The sequence below is a fragment of the Vulpes lagopus genome, chromosome 2, assembly GCF_018345385.1.
Source record: "Vulpes lagopus strain Blue_001 chromosome 2, ASM1834538v1, whole genome shotgun sequence".
In the NCBI taxonomy this organism is placed as follows: Eukaryota; Metazoa; Chordata; class Mammalia; order Carnivora; family Canidae; genus Vulpes; species Vulpes lagopus.
In genome coordinates, this window is record NC_054825.1 from 90,890,759 (window position 1) to 90,909,672 (window position 18,914).

Genomic DNA, 18,914 nt, shown 5'->3' on the forward strand with positions numbered 1-18,914 from the left:
TATACTGAGTATTAAATTTGATTAATAAAAAAGATAAAGTTTTATGATTATGCCTAGAATAGGGAAAACACTTGATTAATGTTCATTATCATTATTATCAACTATCATAGACAATTTGCTTGTGTTTATTTTTCCCATTGCTACATATGATTGAATATTTCATATCTTAAATAGTATGGCTTAGGGGTGTTTAAGAAAGAGCTTACTACATTAATAGAGTTTTCCACTTGGCAAATTTAGAAAGAGAAATAGTATGAAATATATTAATTCAAATGTTAGACTTACTGATACATATCTAAGAAGGGGTAGTGTTTAGAATTTAATGAAGACCATGTTTACATTTTGGTAAAATATTTAAAATATTTATTCAGAAAAAACTGTGGTACTATGCAGAGAAAACTTGCCTAAATGAGATTTCATACACTTATCAGGTGGTTGTTGCAAGAGAGAATGAGTAAATGATTGAACTCACCAGAATTACACTAATCATCATATCTATACAGATTCATCTAAATGTTCAGAGACTCAGCAATGTATATGAAAATGGCTATGCCATTTTCTAAGTCACAGTTTCGAGGCATATGATACCTATTTTACATTCATAATGAAAATCGATCATATTCATATGGTATCTATTTTACTATTCATAATCGAATGTCATCATTCCTTTTGATCACACACCTAAAAGTTACAGACATAAAGCTGTCTCTATAAATTATGATTAATCATGCAAAGATTCACAATAAATATTATTGACTTGTGACTAAGCTCTACCTTTTGAATTCTCTATTTTACTTAAACAAAAGAGATAAATACATGCACTGCTTATGAATAAAATTCACCAGGAAAATATGACTTGTATTTCAAATAATGAGAGTTTGTGTATTACCCTCACTGAATCATCAAGTCAATATAGGAATTCATTTCATGCTTCAAGATAAAACAAATTTAAGATAAACACATTAGAGTTGTCTCTAACAACAGCTTAAATCCTGAAACAATATTAATTTATACACAGATAAAATGGCATCTTGGATGACTTTTAATGTGAGACATATATTTTTCAATGTAATTTAAAATCCTGTTCAGAGAAGAATGCTAGCTGTTTGTCTTGCCTTTTCTGAGTCAATCATGAAATCACCTGATGAATTAGCTAGGCAATAGTAAGAATGAGGAAATTGCTTCTTTCTGCTCTGCTCAATAGATAGAAAGGTGAGTAAACCATGTAGTAAGTTGTGAGTAGAAGCGCTAAAATCACAATGCCATTTCCTGCTTCATGCTGTGCCCATTTAGTAAAACTGAATTGGTCATCATGTTCTTAGCACTGCTTTTCAGAGATGTCATAGGCACTGCAGAAGAGCTGTGAAGGTAGCTGGTTGATCTCTCTCCATAGGACTTCCTCCCACAGCAGAGCTGGCTATTGAAATGCCGCCTGAAGCTTTCACTGAGTAGATAAAGAGCAAATGGATTGACACAAGAATTGCAAAAGCTCAGAACCCTGGCAACTAAGGTGACAATCATGTGGCCTAGAGATGGGTCAATCTCATTATAATTGAAAGACCTATACATGTAGAGAATGTGATTTGGAAACCAACAGAAGACAAAGCAGCCCACAAAGACCAGCACAATTTTCGCCAGGCGTTTCCGTGTTTCCATCTGCAAGTACAAGGAAATAGTCCCATCAGTTAAAATGAAACTGGAACCATCCACATGTGAGACAACATGGTGCAAAAAGATTAAAACTTACCATGGCATACAAATGCAGCCAAAAATACAAAAAATTATTTTCTTCAACAAAGTGATGATTTCAAGAGTTTGACAAATCCTATTTTGGTCACTTTACTCTTTCATCTAAAAATATTTGACAGCCTATACAAGACTAGATGATAAACTATTAATAAATGGCTATATCTTCATGTTAAAACTGTGACCTAAAAAATTCTCTTATTTTTAACTACTTTCTTGTTGCTTACAGTCTTACTGTGTTCACTTTAAATATAAATCTTTTCTGAAAAAATAAATAAATAAAAATAAATCTTTTCTGTTTGTATCAAATCCACTGACTTAATGAACCACATAATAAATTCAAGATTAGATTTTTTTTAAATCAGGGAAATTGAAATAGAGCATGACTTTTTAAATCCTTATTACACACACACAAACAAAAACACAAAACTTGAGATTTGAAGTTCTGGCTCACATAAATCAAAATCACTGATTAACTATCAAATCTGTAAGTATTTACTATGTTAGATTACCTTTAAAAATAAAAATACATTTTTTCTTTTCATAAACTTTATATATGGTATTTGCTGTTTTATAAGAAAGCCTTCAGAAATTTGATAGAGAAAATTCAAAATTTAGTCTAAGAATTATTTTTCTAACATCTAAAGTTCAAGGTTTAGCTCATATTTGTCTTATTTGCTTAAATGTTTAAATAAGGCAGCATGAGTGTGAAAACTTAGTTTATCAAAAGATACTGATAGTAAGCAGAATGATATTTTCAGAGCTAAAACTATTGATAATTAACTAGAACATGCCAAAGAAAACTGGAAAGGTTTACAATTAAGACAGATCTGATGTTGGGTGGTAGTCGTGAACAGTGTTGGGGGAAGCAAATAAAAGTGCAGCAAAGAGGAGGAAAGCAAAATGTGGTACTCCAGATGTATTCTAGTGGCATGAGTTAAGTAGGATGGCAATATTTAGGAACTCAGTTGTGAAATTTATATTATGAAGCATTGTCTACCCTAGCAGGTGGAGCATGGGTGCAAGAATTTCATGGCAGTCTATACTTGGAGACTCAAATGCACAGACTGACTGTTGGCATTGAGATTACTTCTTAGCAGATATCAAGCCCAGTTACCAAGTCAGAGTTTGTAAGTCCCAATAGAAAAATTCACAAAAACAAGCAGAACTAATGCCATTTAAAAAAACAAAAGTGGAGGTGGGAGGGTAAGAGGAACTCAGTTTTAGAAACCAAAGCAAAAAGTCAAATACCCAAACTGAGATACAGATTGGATTACAGGGCAAAGGAAAAAGTACAGTGAGCCTATGACTTGGATTTTTTTTTTTTTTTGCTTCAATGATGCTACATATTTAGACAATTCTGGCATCCTGCACAAACTGCACCCCCAGTTCCCAGACCATGTCCTATAGTCTTTCCTGATGGTCCTTGTCCCAGACTTTGTCATCCTTATTGGGCTAATGGGAGAAGAGACAATAATTAAATAAACTTATTCTTAAAATGTGATGATTTTCTGGTTTATTATGTTGTTTTTGCACTAACATTGGCAGGTAAGGAAATGCTTTCAAAGATATTAAATTTTTACAGCCCAGGCCCAGATGGCAGGTAAGGGGAACCTCAGTAGACCTCTACAGAGATGCTCTCCCCTCCTCCTCCCAACACAATGTCCCTTCCAGTTCGGGCTAAATGCAAATCCCAGTGCCCTGTGGCTCTTTTCTAATCTTTCATGGTACTGAGAATCCAAGAAATGGAACAGAAAGTAGCAGTGACTGCATCTGACCCCCACACCCCGAACACACACACACACCTGCCAAGCCTACCTGTTTTTTAGTATGTTCATTGTATTCTCCGGGAAGATTATGTGCGCTTTTAATTAAGGTCTTTGCAATATGATAATAATAAACGCTAATAATAGCCAGTGGTATGAGGAAATAAACCAAGAAGATGAGCACTGAGTGAATCTTTGGGTGTAATTCATCCGTCTGAGGGTAGGGTATACACGCCGTGAAGTTGCCGTTTTCGGAACTATCGATGCGCTTCACTTGGGAAAACACGGCTTCGGGGACGGCCAGCAGCACGGAGAGCGCCCAGATGCCCAGCGCCTTGGCGCAGGTGCACAGCACCGCCCCGGACGTCTGCATGTCCATGGGGTTGACGATGGCTCTGTACCTGGCAAACAACACGCCCCACATTACTCTCGTAGACAAATGGAAAGGGAAAGAGGAAGAGCCAGGGAGGGAGGGAGGGAGGAAGATCCTACTTGCTGATGCTCTATTATTCCCTAGCTGGTTTGCAGTGGATGGAATACTTGGCGCCTCCGACGTCTGTGTGTCTACAAGTCACTCCACTGCTTGTTGGCACAGAAGATGGGAAGAGGCAGGGAAAGACTCTAAGCTGTCATTCTTCAAATTGCATTGATTTGCTTACCTCTTTCACAAGTTCTTTCTTTCCGAAATCCATACATGCCACAAAGCAGCATCAGTTACTGAATTTCTTGTTGGAATCATTATATTTTCAAAAAAACATAAAAAGATCACTGCTGAAATTGCAGGGAATAGACAATAACTCTAAAATATAAAATGTTTACAAAGTAATTTTACTAAGTTCTATCTTAATACTTGCCTTTAGCTTTTGAGCTTGAGTCTCCTACTTTTATTCCTAAGGACATTAGTAAAACTTACAGACTATCTAGACGGTGATTTTTGCCATGTTTCGATCATAAGAGCTGAAAGAACTGAAGATGAAATAACATTCTGTCTTCGCAGATCAAATTTATTTCATGTTGAGACCGCATGAAATCCTCTCTTCCTATATAATACCATCATACTGGTGAAAGGAAACACACTCCAGAACTTAAGGGCTTGACCAATCCAAACAGCTAAATCACTCACACGCTTTTAGGCAATAATAATGCAAAAAAAAAAATTGTTAGTGAACATTAAATTATTTATATTTTTCTGAAAGTATTTCTGTTATAGTATATCTAGGTTGTTAACAAGATAGAATAAAAAGTGATTTTAGTCAAACAAATCTGAACCTTTGTCTCATCTCTAATACCTTTTGGAAAATCACTTAAGATCTTCATCTGAAGAAAAAAGATCTTCATCTGTAGGGTGAGGATTTATAACATTTCTCTCAAAATTCTTTGATTATACAAAAATAAAATGCCTGATTAACAGATGTGCCTGCTAATTAGCAGATACTAATTGTTATGATTCTGTACCTTTTCCTTATTTACGTTTGATTTAGTCTTGTGTTCTAAAAAAACTCAGACTATTTCAAGCACCATACAACTGGGTAAGGTCTTCTGAGGTTCTGTAAAAATATTTCCCATCACCTATAGGAGAGGAACAGCTCCCAGCCTGAGGGAGCCTCTCCTTCTCCTTCCTGACTTGCATAAAGTGTCATTCCCAGGCCCTCAAGAAGAGAAGGTCCGTATTTTTATCTAGAGAGTCTTCCCATGTATAACAAGAAACATAAATTTTAAAGTGGAGTAGCAACAAAGGGCCTCGACACCAAATTAAATAAAGTAGCATGCATAATGCATTTATTTTACCCAGACTTTGCATATCGCAGAACACAGTAGACATGTGCTCCATCCTCATTCTGCTTAATTGCATGTTCTTAAGAAGCTAAAAGAAGAAATACAGTAAGTAACTAGAATGAGCTATTTTTTTTTGTTTCTTTAAAATTTTTATTAGATTAATACATTCAAAGAGGTGTTATTTTTGTTTTGTTTTGTTTTCTTCTTTTTCATCAGAGTGCACTAAGAGCCCATAAAGAAAAATAGAAACCCTCAATTTCATTTCAGGTCCTGCTCCTGGCTGGGACGAACCAATGTCATGTCATTACCTCCGTATATCTAAGAAATGTATCTTTGCCACTATTTCTTGAAATAAATATTATAGACATTTGCTTTTGACATCCTGTTATGGAGGTTGAAGATTTTCTCTTATACTACCTCTATTCCTCCCATTACTAGCTTCCTGGTTTAGTATGCTATATTAAATGTTTATAAAATAGTCACTATATTGTTATTATAACTAAACAAGTATCTCACACTACAGAATTAAACAAAATATATTTTCTTTCTTACACATGTCTCTAATATACCTACATTTGCTACTTGATTATTTTCTTGTTTGTATAATTTTTCATGTTCCTGTATTTCCTTTTTTTTTTCAATGTTCTTTTGCCACCTTGCCGAATAATTGGGGTCCCAGTATTTGAATCTCAATTCCTCTTTCTTAGTCTTTTACTTTATTAAGATCATCTCCACCTTTTTTTTGTTTTACTCCTAAGATACTTTATAAGCTTTAGCTTCCACTCTTTCTTCTGATTTTTTAAACCTCTGCTATCATATTTTTGATTTCTAGAAGTTCTTTCTAGTTTTCAAGTCACTCTTTTCCATAACATCCTATTCTTATGTTATAAATATATAATGTCTTATTGTATATCTAGAACTAATTCAGGAAATTTTACTTCTCTTTCTGGTATAGTTTCAGTAATAGTTAACAATAGTAGCACAGCTTCTCTCAAGTTTCAAGGGAAAAAAATCCTTTTTCTCACAATAAAATCCAAGCGAATAACTACTTAGAAGAAGCCTATTCCCTTCACAGAGTCCAGTAACTGAAGTTTAGTACCAATATACATTATTTTCACTGTGGATCCATTTTTTCTTTTTACATGTTCAGGTGTCCCTCTCTGCTTTTTTTTTTTTTTTTTTTTTTTTTTTTTTTACACATTAGTTGTGATGCTGTTCTTGGAATTCATGGAAATACAATTAAAGCAGATTTTAAACAAACAAAAAGAACAACTAATACCTTCAAAGAGGTTTATTTATTTGGTTTCTTTATGTTGGAATTTCTCCCCAAAAGTTAGATATCTACCACCAGCCAATTCATATTTAAGATTAAAGTTTACAAAGCTGATGGTAAATTCTTTTGTAAAGGGAGGAGATGGGAAAAGAGTAGAGAAGTTTTAGGGGGTGATGAATACTAAAAATTAAACAATTAAGTAGCCTTTCTTTGTTAGATTGTCAGAAATCTCAAAGAATATTCTGGTCTTTCCTTTGTGGATTTAAAAGGGAAGGAAACATCACTCCCCACGCCTTTATTCTACCCCATATCTAACCACATAAACATAAATTATGTTAAGGAAACTGCGAAGAGAAATGAAAGCTGTAACTTTTTCATTCTGATAAGATTGCCACAGTAAAGATAGCAACCAATCTAGAATTCTTAATTTAGGAGAAAAAAACCTAGTAGGAGTGTAAGACATGGGTAGAGAAGCCTTTTCAACTGGAATGATTCTTGGTCATACCCTGCAAGAAATGGAAATAGACTTTGGATCTTCCCCTAAAGGATACAAACTTGACAGAAAAGGGAATATCAACAATTCAATAAAGCCAGAAATTGCAGTTTAAAACAAGAGAGGGTGCAGCCCGGGTGGCTCAGGGGTTTAGGGCCACCTTCAGCTCAGGGCGTTGATCCCGGAGACCCGGGATCAAGTCTCATGTTGGGCTCCCGGCATGGAGCCTGCTTCTCCCTCTGCCTGTGTCTATGCCTCTCTCTCTGTGTCTCTCATAAATAAATAAAATCTTTTAAAAAAATGAAAAAGAAAACAAGAGATCACTGAAGTGCCATTATTAGTACTTACATATCACTTATACTTGCCAAATAATAAACTTTACATTAATGTTTCCTGTACATCTTTGAAAGGATAAAAAGTCAAACAATATAGTGCAAATTAATATGGACATGCTTAATCATCCTTCTTTCAAATATTTATAAAAATGTAAGAATGATAGTCTCTCAACGTACAAACCATCTCATTAAATTTAGTAGCATAATACATATGTGTGAAAGTTATCTTTTTTTTTTCTTTCAGATTGTCTCAGAAAGGTATTCCTCATTGAAAACTAGAAAATAATCAAAAGGAACTAAAAACATAATCATCATTCATGTACTAAATATCAATAAATAGATATGCTTCTTCATTAATTTCTGTTTTGAACCTTGCACTTACCATATCTGTGTATAGTCTAAATTTAAAATAGTTAATGAAATATAATCATATTACAAAATATATCATGAAAATTGGATCATTTTAGCTCACTTAAAGTCATCTCAGTATCTCAAAATCTCCATCTACACATTTCTGTAAACCTACTAGTTACATTATCCAGTTTCTTCTATCATCTCTCTCTCTCTCTCTCTCTCTCTCTCTTTTGGCTTATCATACTTTCATTTATCAGAGGCCAACAAAGAGTTTAAATGTGATCAATCTGACAAAGGAGAGAAAGGTATCATGAAAGCAAGAGAGAAAGAGAAAATTTCAAAAAAAACGTATAGACCTCTGTGTCAAATACTCCCTGAAAACAAAAATGAAAATGAAAACCTCCTTTTGCTTACTAATCTATCTAAAGTACATAACATAATGCTTGACCCATAACCATTCCTCAATGAATGTTTGTTGAACTGATAAGGAAATGTGATCTGAGCGGCCAGGAGATTACTTAGTAAAAGCAGTTTTGGTGGACTAGGATGGTCGTTGAATATTAGGTTAAGGTTAGAATGAATGTCAGAGATGGATACTCAGTCTAGTCTAGTGATGCCCAAGCTGGATTCAATTTGGAATCATATAGAGCTGAAAACAGATAGAGGAGTAGGTTTTTCCTCAGATTCACTGGCACAGAGTCTCTAGGATGTAAAATGTGGTTCTGCATTTTACTAAGATTTTCAAATGATTCTGAATACAAACCAGGTTTAGAAACCACCTTTTAAGAAGATTGATTGTGGCGATAAGCATCTTTCTACAAGACCCCTGTGAGCTTGTCTGGTGCAAAGGACACACATTCAGCAGTGGAGAGTATCTGGAATCCAGCAAAAGTTCAGCATTAAAAATTACATGCCTGACCTATACAATATGTCACATGATTTTTCTTTAAGATCTGTTTATTTATTTTAGAGAAAGAGTGTGTGTGAACCAGGGAAGGGGCAGAGGGTGGGGGAGAGAGAGAATCCTCAAGCCAACTCCCCACTGAGCATGGAGCCTGACACGGGGCTCTGTCCCAGGATCATGAGCTAAGCTGAATACAAGAGTCAGTCACTTAACTGTCTAAGACACCCAGGTGCTGAACATCATATTTTAAAAGTATTTATAGCTTATAGCGATAAAACTTATTGTGACTAAAATTACTAAATTTATTATTTAAAAGTATCTGTTCATGATTATAGAACAGAATGTCTATAACGATAATCTTTTAAAAATAATGTAGTAAGTGGGATGTCACTTTGGAAAGGATGAGAAATACCAAATTTGATTACAGAGGGCTCAGCAATTCCATTTGTTCTTTACTCCCCTCCACTAAATCACTTTGTTCTTAACCCATTAAAGTATATGACTTAAATGACACATGAAGGTGTCACAAGGAGAATGACAATGACAAATCATGGTGTTGAAGGCAACAGGTTAGAACTAGCCAGTCTAAGATTAAAGGAATTAGAGAAGGCCTATAGAAGGTAGAGAGCTCATTTTCATTAATTTTTACAATAGGCTTATTTTGTTTTCCACTTCAATGCCTATTATCTAAAAAGTAACTGCAAATGTGAATAAAAATTGGCTTGAATGAAAGGGTCATTTGTTATCCTGATACATAGTAGACACAGTATAAGTAGTTACACAGCAACATACTGTTTAGAAATGTTTTCACATTGTCATTTGAGAAAATAATCCTGTGCAGTAAAATTGATTAAAGTACCCATTTTGCAGAAAAGTTCATTGAAATTAAGGAATTAAGTGATGTTGAAATGATCACAGAGCCAGCAGGCAGATGACTCAGGATTCACACAAGACTATCTTGTGACTTCAGAGTCTATATATTTTCAATTTATGGAACATTGCAGAGAATGCAGCTGAAAGTGTATTATCTATTCTACTCATTTATAGAAATTTGACTTCCTTGTCCTTTTAAAGCCAGTGGTATTTTTAAGTGAAAAGACGGGATTCCCAGGTAGCTCAGCGGTTTAGCGCCTGCCTTCACGCCCAGGGCATGATCCTGGGGACCTGGGATTGAGTCCCACGTCGGGCTCCCTACATGGAGCTTGCTTCTCCCTCTGCTGTGTCTCTGCTCTCTCTGTGTATCTCTCATGAATAAATAAATGAATTTTTTTAAAAGACTTATGTCTGTAATCACATTTTCTCAATTATAACAATCATTTTTATGAGAGTAACTAAGCCTCAATAGTACTAGCAAGTAATATTTCATATTTTTAAAGTCATCTCTAAAAACTACATTTTCATCAAATCAATGTAAATACCTATAGTCACCTCCAGGTTATGCTCTCATAATCTAAAACTACTTCTTATGAGATGTTTAATGCTTGGCTGTCTCTTAAAATGTGATTCTCTTCCAAAAATTAATTTAAATTAAATAACAATTATTAAAATTTTCATTCTCAAAATATTCCACCCAAATTTCCACAAATAATAAAAGTAAAGGGGATTTATATTGAAAGTTTAAAAAATATTCTTAATGAAAATCTGCAGAAGAAAAAAATCAAAACCTAGTGGCAAACAGATGAATCAAGGGAAGGGTTAGGGATAAATAAATGGTTAACATTTATTCTTGTTCCCCTTGAAGATCTATGACTAACTGGAAATAGAAAATACTGCCAGAACCTCAGTAAATCAGTGACATTCGCAAAGGTAGGCTGTGAACCTAATAACAATGAATATTTTGTATCAATAATTAAAACAATAAGTTAAGAGACAGCTCATTGAGTTTGAACCTAGCAATATCAAGCTGGTTCATCACTTTGGATCCTGAATTAAAATTGAAAATAATTTTTATCATACAGAAACAAATGAGAATTCAGGAACAAAACAACAAACAATAAAAAAAGGAAATGTAATGAATATATATCTTATTGTGTAGAAAATAAACATATGAACTTTCCGAATATCAGTTGTCAGTATATTTGGGATGTGGTTGGAGTTTTCCTAGAGCTGAAAAAATTTACTGATTACATAAATATTATCTGAAACCTACATACTAATTCAAAAGTAGAAATAATAATGGAAAGTAAATGCACATAGTATATAACTATTTTGTACTGAATATTGGATCAACTCCTTCCAGAAGAGAATCATCTACACCTCATATCAACATCAGTTTTTCCAGAAATACAATAAATAAACAAGTAAGGATTAACTAAAAGATTTTAAGTTAGAACTTATTGAATGAACTATTATACAACCACAATAAAGGACGAGATCATGCCATTTGTGACAACGCAGATGGACGTAAAGGGTATCACGCTAAGTGAAATAAGTCAGATCGAGAAAAACAAATACCATGTGATTTTTTTCATGTATGAATCCTGAAAAACAAAACAAACGAATAATAATAATAAAAGAGAATCAGATGTACAAATACAGAGAATGAGTTGGTGGCTACCAAAGGGAAGGGAGGTGAGGGGATAGCAAAATGGATGAAGGAGGGTGGGAGATTCAGGCTTCCAGTTATCCAATGAATATCACGAGAATAAGAGAAACAGCATAGAGAATTTAATCAATGTTATTATAATAGTGTTGCACAGTGACAGATGGTAGCTACACTTGTGGCGAGCATAGCATAATACATAGAGAAGTTGACTTACTATGTTATACACCTGAAACTAACATAACATTGTATGTCAACTATACTCAAATTTTATTTTTTTAAAAAGAACTTGTTGAGAACGAGAAAATAAAAACAGAATTAAAAATTTTCAAGACCTTGGAGACTGGTCAACCCTTCTGAGGAATCAGCAACTAGAAGAACCGAAGAAATTGTTATTTTTGTTCTTGAGACACACAACAGGAACTGTACTGCTGGGACAACTAACAAGGAAAGTGTTGAATGTCAACTGTCTGACCTCCTGGCTCAGGCAGACCAGATGGACCCCTAGTTAATTGTAGTATCACAGGCAAAAGACTGACAGGTACATCTTAGAGAGTCTTTGTTTCCACCGAGAAGTGGGCCAAATAGAATCAGCATATATTATTAACTGAAAGCCTTGTCTGAGACATTGCAACATTGAGTAGAGCAATAGATAGAGCCTCAGAGACAGAACTCACCATCCAGCTGCCTTAACGATTCTTTTTTTTTTTTTTTTAATTTTATTTATTTATGATAGTCACACACACAGAGAGAAGGAGAGAGAGAGGCAGAGACACAGGCAGAGGGAGAAGCAGGCTCCATGCACCGGGAGCCTGACGTGGGATTCGATCCCGGGTCTCCAGGATCGCGCCCTGGGCCAAAGGCAGGCGCCAAACCGCTGCGCCACCCAGGGATCCCTGCCTTAACGATTCTAGTGTCCCTTCTCCTCTTTTGGTCTTTGCTCAATAGCCAGGTAGGAAAATAATAGGATCCTATCTATAATGCCTCAGCTCTGCAGTAGAAGACATTATTCTTTTGCAAATGAAGAAAATATTGCCTTCTGAGCATGTGTTTTGCACTATTTTATCATCTTCTCCAACTAGAACATTTGAACCAATAGATAACAGGACTCACACTGACATGCGTAGTATATCCCCTCCTTATTTATAGTGTGTCCTAAAGGTTTCAAATCAAGGTGGATGAATAATCTTCAAAAACTATAAGATAATATATAAATGATGGCATTAGTGTGAATATTGTAAAAATTATACAGCACCCCCAATGTGCAAGAATCCTTCTAAAGAGAAGGAAAAAGGACATAAGCTGGAAGCATTTGAGACTAGTGAGCAAAAGATATCAGACTTATTGGAGTCAACTTTTGTTTAACCAAAAAAACATACGAATTCAAATTAAAAACAAATTAAGTGCAGGTTATAATTTATCTTGTTTTATGACTACATAAAAATAACACTGAGCCCTTCTTATGGAAAAATTGTTCACAAGCATGTGACTCACATTTGGTGATAGTATAAGCCACCTTATTGTCTTCAACTTTTATTTTTCCGCTACCTGAGTTTCCTTCCTTTCTTTTTTTTGTTGTATTTTGTTTGGATCTTTATTTATAAGCTCTTTTAAATTCTTTTGGGGCAAGTTGAAAATAAAGAAGTCCTTACTCTGGTAAAATGGGTTATCTATAGGGGGAGTGGGAAGTATTCTCTTAGTGAGGTATAGCCAGCCTGAACTCTCCAGAAGAGTTTAGAAACACTCTCTTAAGTGCTAATGTCAGCACAGAGAAGCAAAGATTTCCAAACATACTATCCAGGGGTCCAGACCAAAGAAAGCATCTCCAGTTGGGGCCAGTTGGTTAATCAGTACCTGAGCTTTGATCAGGAGTTTTGGCGAAAACTCAGCAAACAGATTATGGCATTCCCTCCCATCACTGGACTGAGACTGACCAAAAAATGTTTCTGACAGCTAAGGAGTGTTAGATCCAGGTCCTACATTTGATCTGTTTCAGTATTTTAGCAAATAATTGTACTGAAGAGAATATGTTTTCATTGGTATAATATCCAGATAAGGCTAATGATTCAAGGTTCATACCTAACAAAATTAGCTCAGTTATGGAATTAAATCTCATTATCCTAATTGGCAAACAAAAGCTTGAAATCATTACTATATTAGCACTTTATTCAGATTTGGTGCAAAGGTATTTTTGCATCCAATCCAGCATTGTCTATTTAATATCAGAAAAAAAACATAATCCATACCTTAAATTAATATTAATTTCACTCTTATTATCTTATAGATTTTTAATATTGAGTTTATAAATGCATTTTAATTAACAGTTACATTAAAAAGAATATGAATTAACACCTAGTTTTACATTTGTAAATACATAAAATTATAAATTTTACAGTTCAGCACCAGGAATCTGAGAATTTTATTCCTGTAAAGGAAAAAAGAAGAACCCATTCTTAAAGGTTATTTGCATTTTAATTAGGGGCTTTTAGAGGGTGAAAGGTCTTCATGAATCAAAGAAATGATATTCTAAGCCTGAAAATGAAACTACTGTAATAAATAGTGAAGGAGAGATCTATCATGCCAACCACAAAGTATGTTTATGGGACTCCACCTATTCAGTATCATAGCACACATGTGAGAGAGTGTGTGTGTGTATGTGTGCGCGCACGCGTAAAACTGTTAGAAACATAATACCTCAGAGAATACACAAGTGCCTGTAATTAGCTATTTAATGTGAGCAAGCAAACAAGTACATTTTCAAAATCAAAAAAAAAAAAAAAAAAACAAGATAAAAATAGACAACAAATTGAGGTCAACACTCTCACCATCTCATGCCCTGTATCTCCTCCTCCTACTCTGGTTATGACACGCCTCTGAGGCACATCTACAGTAAACACAAATGACCTTTTCTAAGAATGTATCAGTTGAAACTTCTCGAAAAAGTTTGGAAAGCCAAGGATTAATAATTTCAAGTGCCAAAAGTGTCATCCACACTACCTTTTGGTCATATTTGAACCTAACAGATACAGTACTGAACACATTGAAAAAGGTGATTTAGGTCTCAAGGCAGATTCATGAAAATCATATTTCTTATTTCAGTCTCTGCTTTCCAGTGATTCTGTCATCAATGTTCTAAAACACTGAAGTCCACATCACATTGGGATACGCTTTCTGAAAGAGAATTATCTTCTGTTTCTTTTCTACATTACTGTGATCTCTACTTCTAAATCTCTATTTTCTTAAGCAAAGAAATTTAAGCTATCTCATGAAAATAGGATATTTGGTTTAACAAATGAATTTGTTGTTTAAAAACTCTACTAACAGGGTTTTGGGGGTTTTTTGTGTGTGTATGTGTGTGTTGTTTTAGTTTTCCTATTGCTACAACTACTACTTAATTTTGATTTCGAGATGTTTCTTTTATCTTGCAATCACATTTTATGGTTTTCTTTCCTTTTGTTGACTCTAATGAATCAACTTTTGCAACCATTTTTCCTTTTTTACTCTTGGGTTCTTTATTTCAAACTGAACTTTTTAGTCTACCATTAAGTAGGAAAAATCATTAATACTTTCTTACACTTAGGAAAACAATAATGCTGCTTAATGGTGAAGAGTATGGTCTTTGAACTGAGCTCAAATGCTGACTCCATCATTGTGAGGTCATGAAAATGTTGCTTTATTTCAAGACTTAGTTTTCTTAACTTTAAAATGGTAACAATATTAATGCCTACTTACTAGTGTTGTGAGGGTAATAAATTTACACAGAAAAGGCACAATTCTAAGGGTGATTAGTCTTCTACTTGTTCCCAAATTCACAGGATATCAAAACATTGGTTAGACAGAATGTGAGGCGATCAAGTACTTATCAACAGTTGATTACTGTGTTCTGGAAGAAAAATAGAAGTGTAGATAATATACAGCAAAACATTTCCAAACCATTTCAACTGAATATTGGAATGTAGTGGGTCATTTCACCACCAGTGATTCCAATTCTTCAATTTCTATTTCTAAAACACACACTAATAGGCAGGAGTAGAATCTGGACCAAGTAGAAGAGGCCACCCACCTTTTTTTATCCTTATTATTACGTTGTCTGCGGTGCATTTACAAAGTACATGACACACATAACAAACTGAAAAAGTCAGTAAATACATAAGGTATAGCATGTTCTGTCAGCTTGGTCAGAGCGAACTTACCTGTGGGTCTCCCTGATAACAGAGTGAGAAAAATGGCATGAAATAAACTCAAGCCCCGGATCTTACTACTGATAAAAGCACAATGATAGTAATTTTAACTATTGTAGTGATAATTATTCATTAAGTTCCATTCTAATCATTAAGTAGAATTTTTTAACTTTCTAATTAAAATGGATCCTATAAAGGAGGTCAGCTAAACTAAAAAGTCACATTTAATCTAGGATTCAAAGAAAACTTCATAAAAGGTAATAGAAATGGTGTCATAGTAGCAAGATGAGGTGCATAATTTACCCAAAGGCACCCGTTTTTATAGGAAAGTGGTTTTAGAGAGACTATGACACAAACCAAAAAGTCAATATTAGGTTTAAAAAGGCAGAAGTTCTCAACTCGCTGGTAATTGTTGTCTTTCCTTCAATGAAGAATAACATTTCAATGTCAGAGTAATGGAAGGATATTATTGCAAATACCAGGAAATTTAGATGGACTCATTTTCCATTAATAACAACATGTAAATTGAAAAAGAGGAGAGTGAACACCTCCTTAATCACCCAAGTTCAATTGTTTATCTAAATAGCTTAAGTCCATACCCCATCCTCAAGGGAATTAGACCAGGTCTCTATGCACAGTTGCCTAATTGGACATTTTGTCCCCACTCCCACCCAGACATTCCTCCTGCTTAAATGCCTGAAAGCATGATTATAGAGAGACTGAGACCTTTGGACCAGGAGTCAGCAGACCTGGATTCTCTTCTCTGCTCTGCCAGAGGGACTTACATCCCCTGTGCCTCAATATCTTCGCCTGGAAAATGACATAGTTGAACTTAGCTGATCTGCTAAGGTAGAATAATGGACACTTCCCCACCTTTGAAATATGTGAAAAGCAGATTTGATATCAAAAATGTATTTTTACAGCATCTTAGGACACTAAAATTTGGTACCTACCTGTTGGGGGGGGGTGTCACTTAACTTGAAGTATTAAAACAAGAATGTGCAGTCATCTATCTGAAGAGCACTTACTATTGTAGTTGTTTGACTTCAAATAAAACAGAATTTAGTTAATATGTGTAAATGGTATTTCCCTATATTTGAAAAAAAAAACTTCAAAATTAAACATTTCCCTAATATTAATTCAGACATTCTTACCTATCATGTTACTAAAATACTGAATAAGGAACTGCACTTCCAAACTTTTGGCACACAAGAAAAACCTCTACATGACAGTTGCACTGTTGTCCAATTATTCTGTAGCTTTTCTATGAAGTAAATAATAAAGATTCCCAAAGTGTGTGCAGGGGAGGAGGAAGACTAGGATATGCCATTTTATTTTATTTTTTTTTAAACTTTTTTTTTAATTTTTTTTAATTTATTTATGATAGTCACAGAGAGAGAGAGAGAGAGGCAGAGACACAGGCAGAGGGAGAAGCAGGCTCCATGCACCGGGAGCCCGACGTGGGATTCGATCCCGGGTCTCCAGGATCGCACCCTGGGCCAAAGGCAGGAGCCAAACCGCTGCGCCACCCAGGGATCCCTAGGATATGCCATTTTAAAACTCCTTTTTTGTTTGTTTGTTTGTTTTTTTAAGATTGTACTTATTTGTTCATGAGAGACACAGAGACACAGGCAGAAGGAGAAGCAGGCTCCTGGCAGGGGGCCCCATGCGGGACTCAGTCCCCAGACCTGGGATCGACCTGAGCTGAAGGCAGATGCTCAACTGCTGAGCCACCCTTAAAACTACTGTCAAGGGGATCCCTGGGTGGCGCAGTGGTTTGGCGCCTGCCTTTGGCCCAGGGCGCGATCCTGGAGACCCACGTCGGGCTCCCGGTGCATGGAGCCTGCTTCTCCCTCTGCCTGTGTCTCTGCCTCTCTCTGTGTGTGTGTGTGACTATCATAAATAAGAATTAAAAAAAAAAAAAAAAACTACTATCAAACTAACGCAATGTTAATTATTTTAAAAGTAATGATTTTCTTCTTCTTCTTCTTCTTTTTTTTTTTTTTTTTCAGGCTTCACAGCTCGGTCCGTTTTAACCCCTTTCATTCCAAATCCCAGATGCACTCTCTCTCCTTCACTCCTTGCCCATCCCCAGACTTTCCAAACTCCCTTTTCCCCCCAGGAGCGCTCCTTACCCTCTTCCACCTCTTTCCCAGGCCTCATCGCCACTACCTGCGCCCTTACCTGTCGGCGCTGAGGGCAGTGAGAGTGAACACGGAAACCCCCACGGAGGTGAGCTGGATGACGGGGATCAGTTTGCAGCCCACCGCCCCGAACACCCACTCGTCAAAGAAGTAGCGCGACGCGTCCACCGGGACGCAGGTGAGCAGCAGCAGCAAGTCCCCGGCGGCCAGGTTAGAGATGAAGATGTTGGGGACGCTCCTCATGGCGCTGGTGGTGATGAAGATCTTCACCAGCATGATGTTGCCCAGCAAGCCCACGGCGATGATGAGCAGGTAGAGGGACGGGATCACGCAGCGGATCGCGAACTTGGCGCCGGTCCCGTCGGAGGCGGGGAGCAAGTCGCGGCCGGACGCCCCCGGGACCCAGCAGCTCTGATTCTCGCCCGCGGCCTCCGAGAGGTTGCAAAGCGCCTTGGGGGGCATGGTCTCCTTCCCAGGACAGTCCGCTGGAGTTTCATGCGCCCAGGTGCCCTGAAGTGTAGCACACACCTGGGCTTAATCAATGTCCCTCTCGCAGGGACAGGTTCCCCGCCTGGGGGGGGCTAGTGGTCACACCGCCCCGCATCCCAGAGAGGCCCGGGACTTGGTGAGGAGTCTGCCCACGCTCTGGGGCTTCATCTCTGGAAGGGGCACACTGGCGCCTGCTGGCTCCAAATAAAAAAGAAAGAAAGAAAGAAAGAAAGAAAGAAAGAAAGAAAGAAAGAAAGAAAGAAAGAAAGAGGAGGAAAGAAAGGAGAAAGGCAAAGCAGTTGCGTCTTTGTGCTAATCCTCAGTGGTTTATTTCCTTTACAGCTAGCGGAAAACAGTCCTTTAGTGAACAAAGATTTATCCCTCCGGAATTAATAAAAGTACCTGCTGGACAGTTCCCGGGGAGGCGAGGAAGTGATCCCGTAGCTGCCCAACGAAGCGCAACTGAAACCCGGGGGAACCAGCGGAGGGGCGGCTGGCACTTTCTGCAGTTCCTGCTGTCGCGTGTGGAATTGGAGGGGATCTGATTCCTCTCACTCTGCGCCCCTACATAGTTACAGTCTTACCCGCCTCCGAGCGGGAGGAGCCCCAGACAGTTTGCGAACCTCAGAATTCAGGGGCTGGGCTAGTAAGGCCCTGGAACTCTGAATTTAGGAAAGAGAATGAGAGGCAAAAGGATGGAGTAAATGAATGGAATTCCCTCTTCATTCTTCCTTGACCCATTTTTTTCACCCCAAATATGGAAACTCTTTCCAACAGCTGGCATATTAGTTTTAAACTTATTTTTATTGGAATATAGTACGCATAAGGTATGCAATTCTTGAATGTACAGCTTAATCTAACCACCATTCAGAACCTACAATCTAACCACTGTCCCTTGAAATGACACTATT

The 18,914-nt window shown here is 36.6% G+C and overlaps 1 protein-coding gene across 1 annotated transcript; it reads right to left on the bottom strand.

Annotated features, from left to right (window-relative positions):
- Window positions 1-1,121: 1,121 nt before the first annotated feature.
- On the bottom strand, window positions 1,122-18,534 carry NMBR (neuromedin B receptor). The gene is made up of 4 exons (XM_041745588.1): window positions 18,406-18,534; window positions 17,555-18,024; window positions 3,565-3,913; window positions 1,122-1,656 (listed from the first exon to the last, which is right to left on the bottom strand). The coding sequence occupies exons 2-4, from the start codon at window positions 17,974-17,976 to the stop codon at window positions 1,255-1,257; spliced, it is 1,173 nt and encodes a 390-aa protein (XP_041601522.1). The 5' UTR covers window positions 17,977-18,024; window positions 18,406-18,534; the 3' UTR covers window positions 1,122-1,254.
- Window positions 18,535-18,914: the final 380 nt, after the last annotated feature.

Coding starts and splice junctions, on each gene's coding strand:
- NMBR (XM_041745588.1), bottom strand. CDS start 17,976: ATGCCCCCCAAGGCGCTTTGCAACCTCTCGGAGGCCGCGGGCGAGAAT. Junction 3,914..17,554: donor ACTGCCCTCAGCGCCGACAG/GTAAGGGCGCAG, acceptor GTTGTTTGCCAG/GTACAGAGCCATCGTCAACC. Junction 1,657..3,564: donor ATGAACATACTAAAAAACAG/GTAGGCTTGGCA, acceptor TTGTACTTGCAG/ATGGAAACACGGAAACGCCT.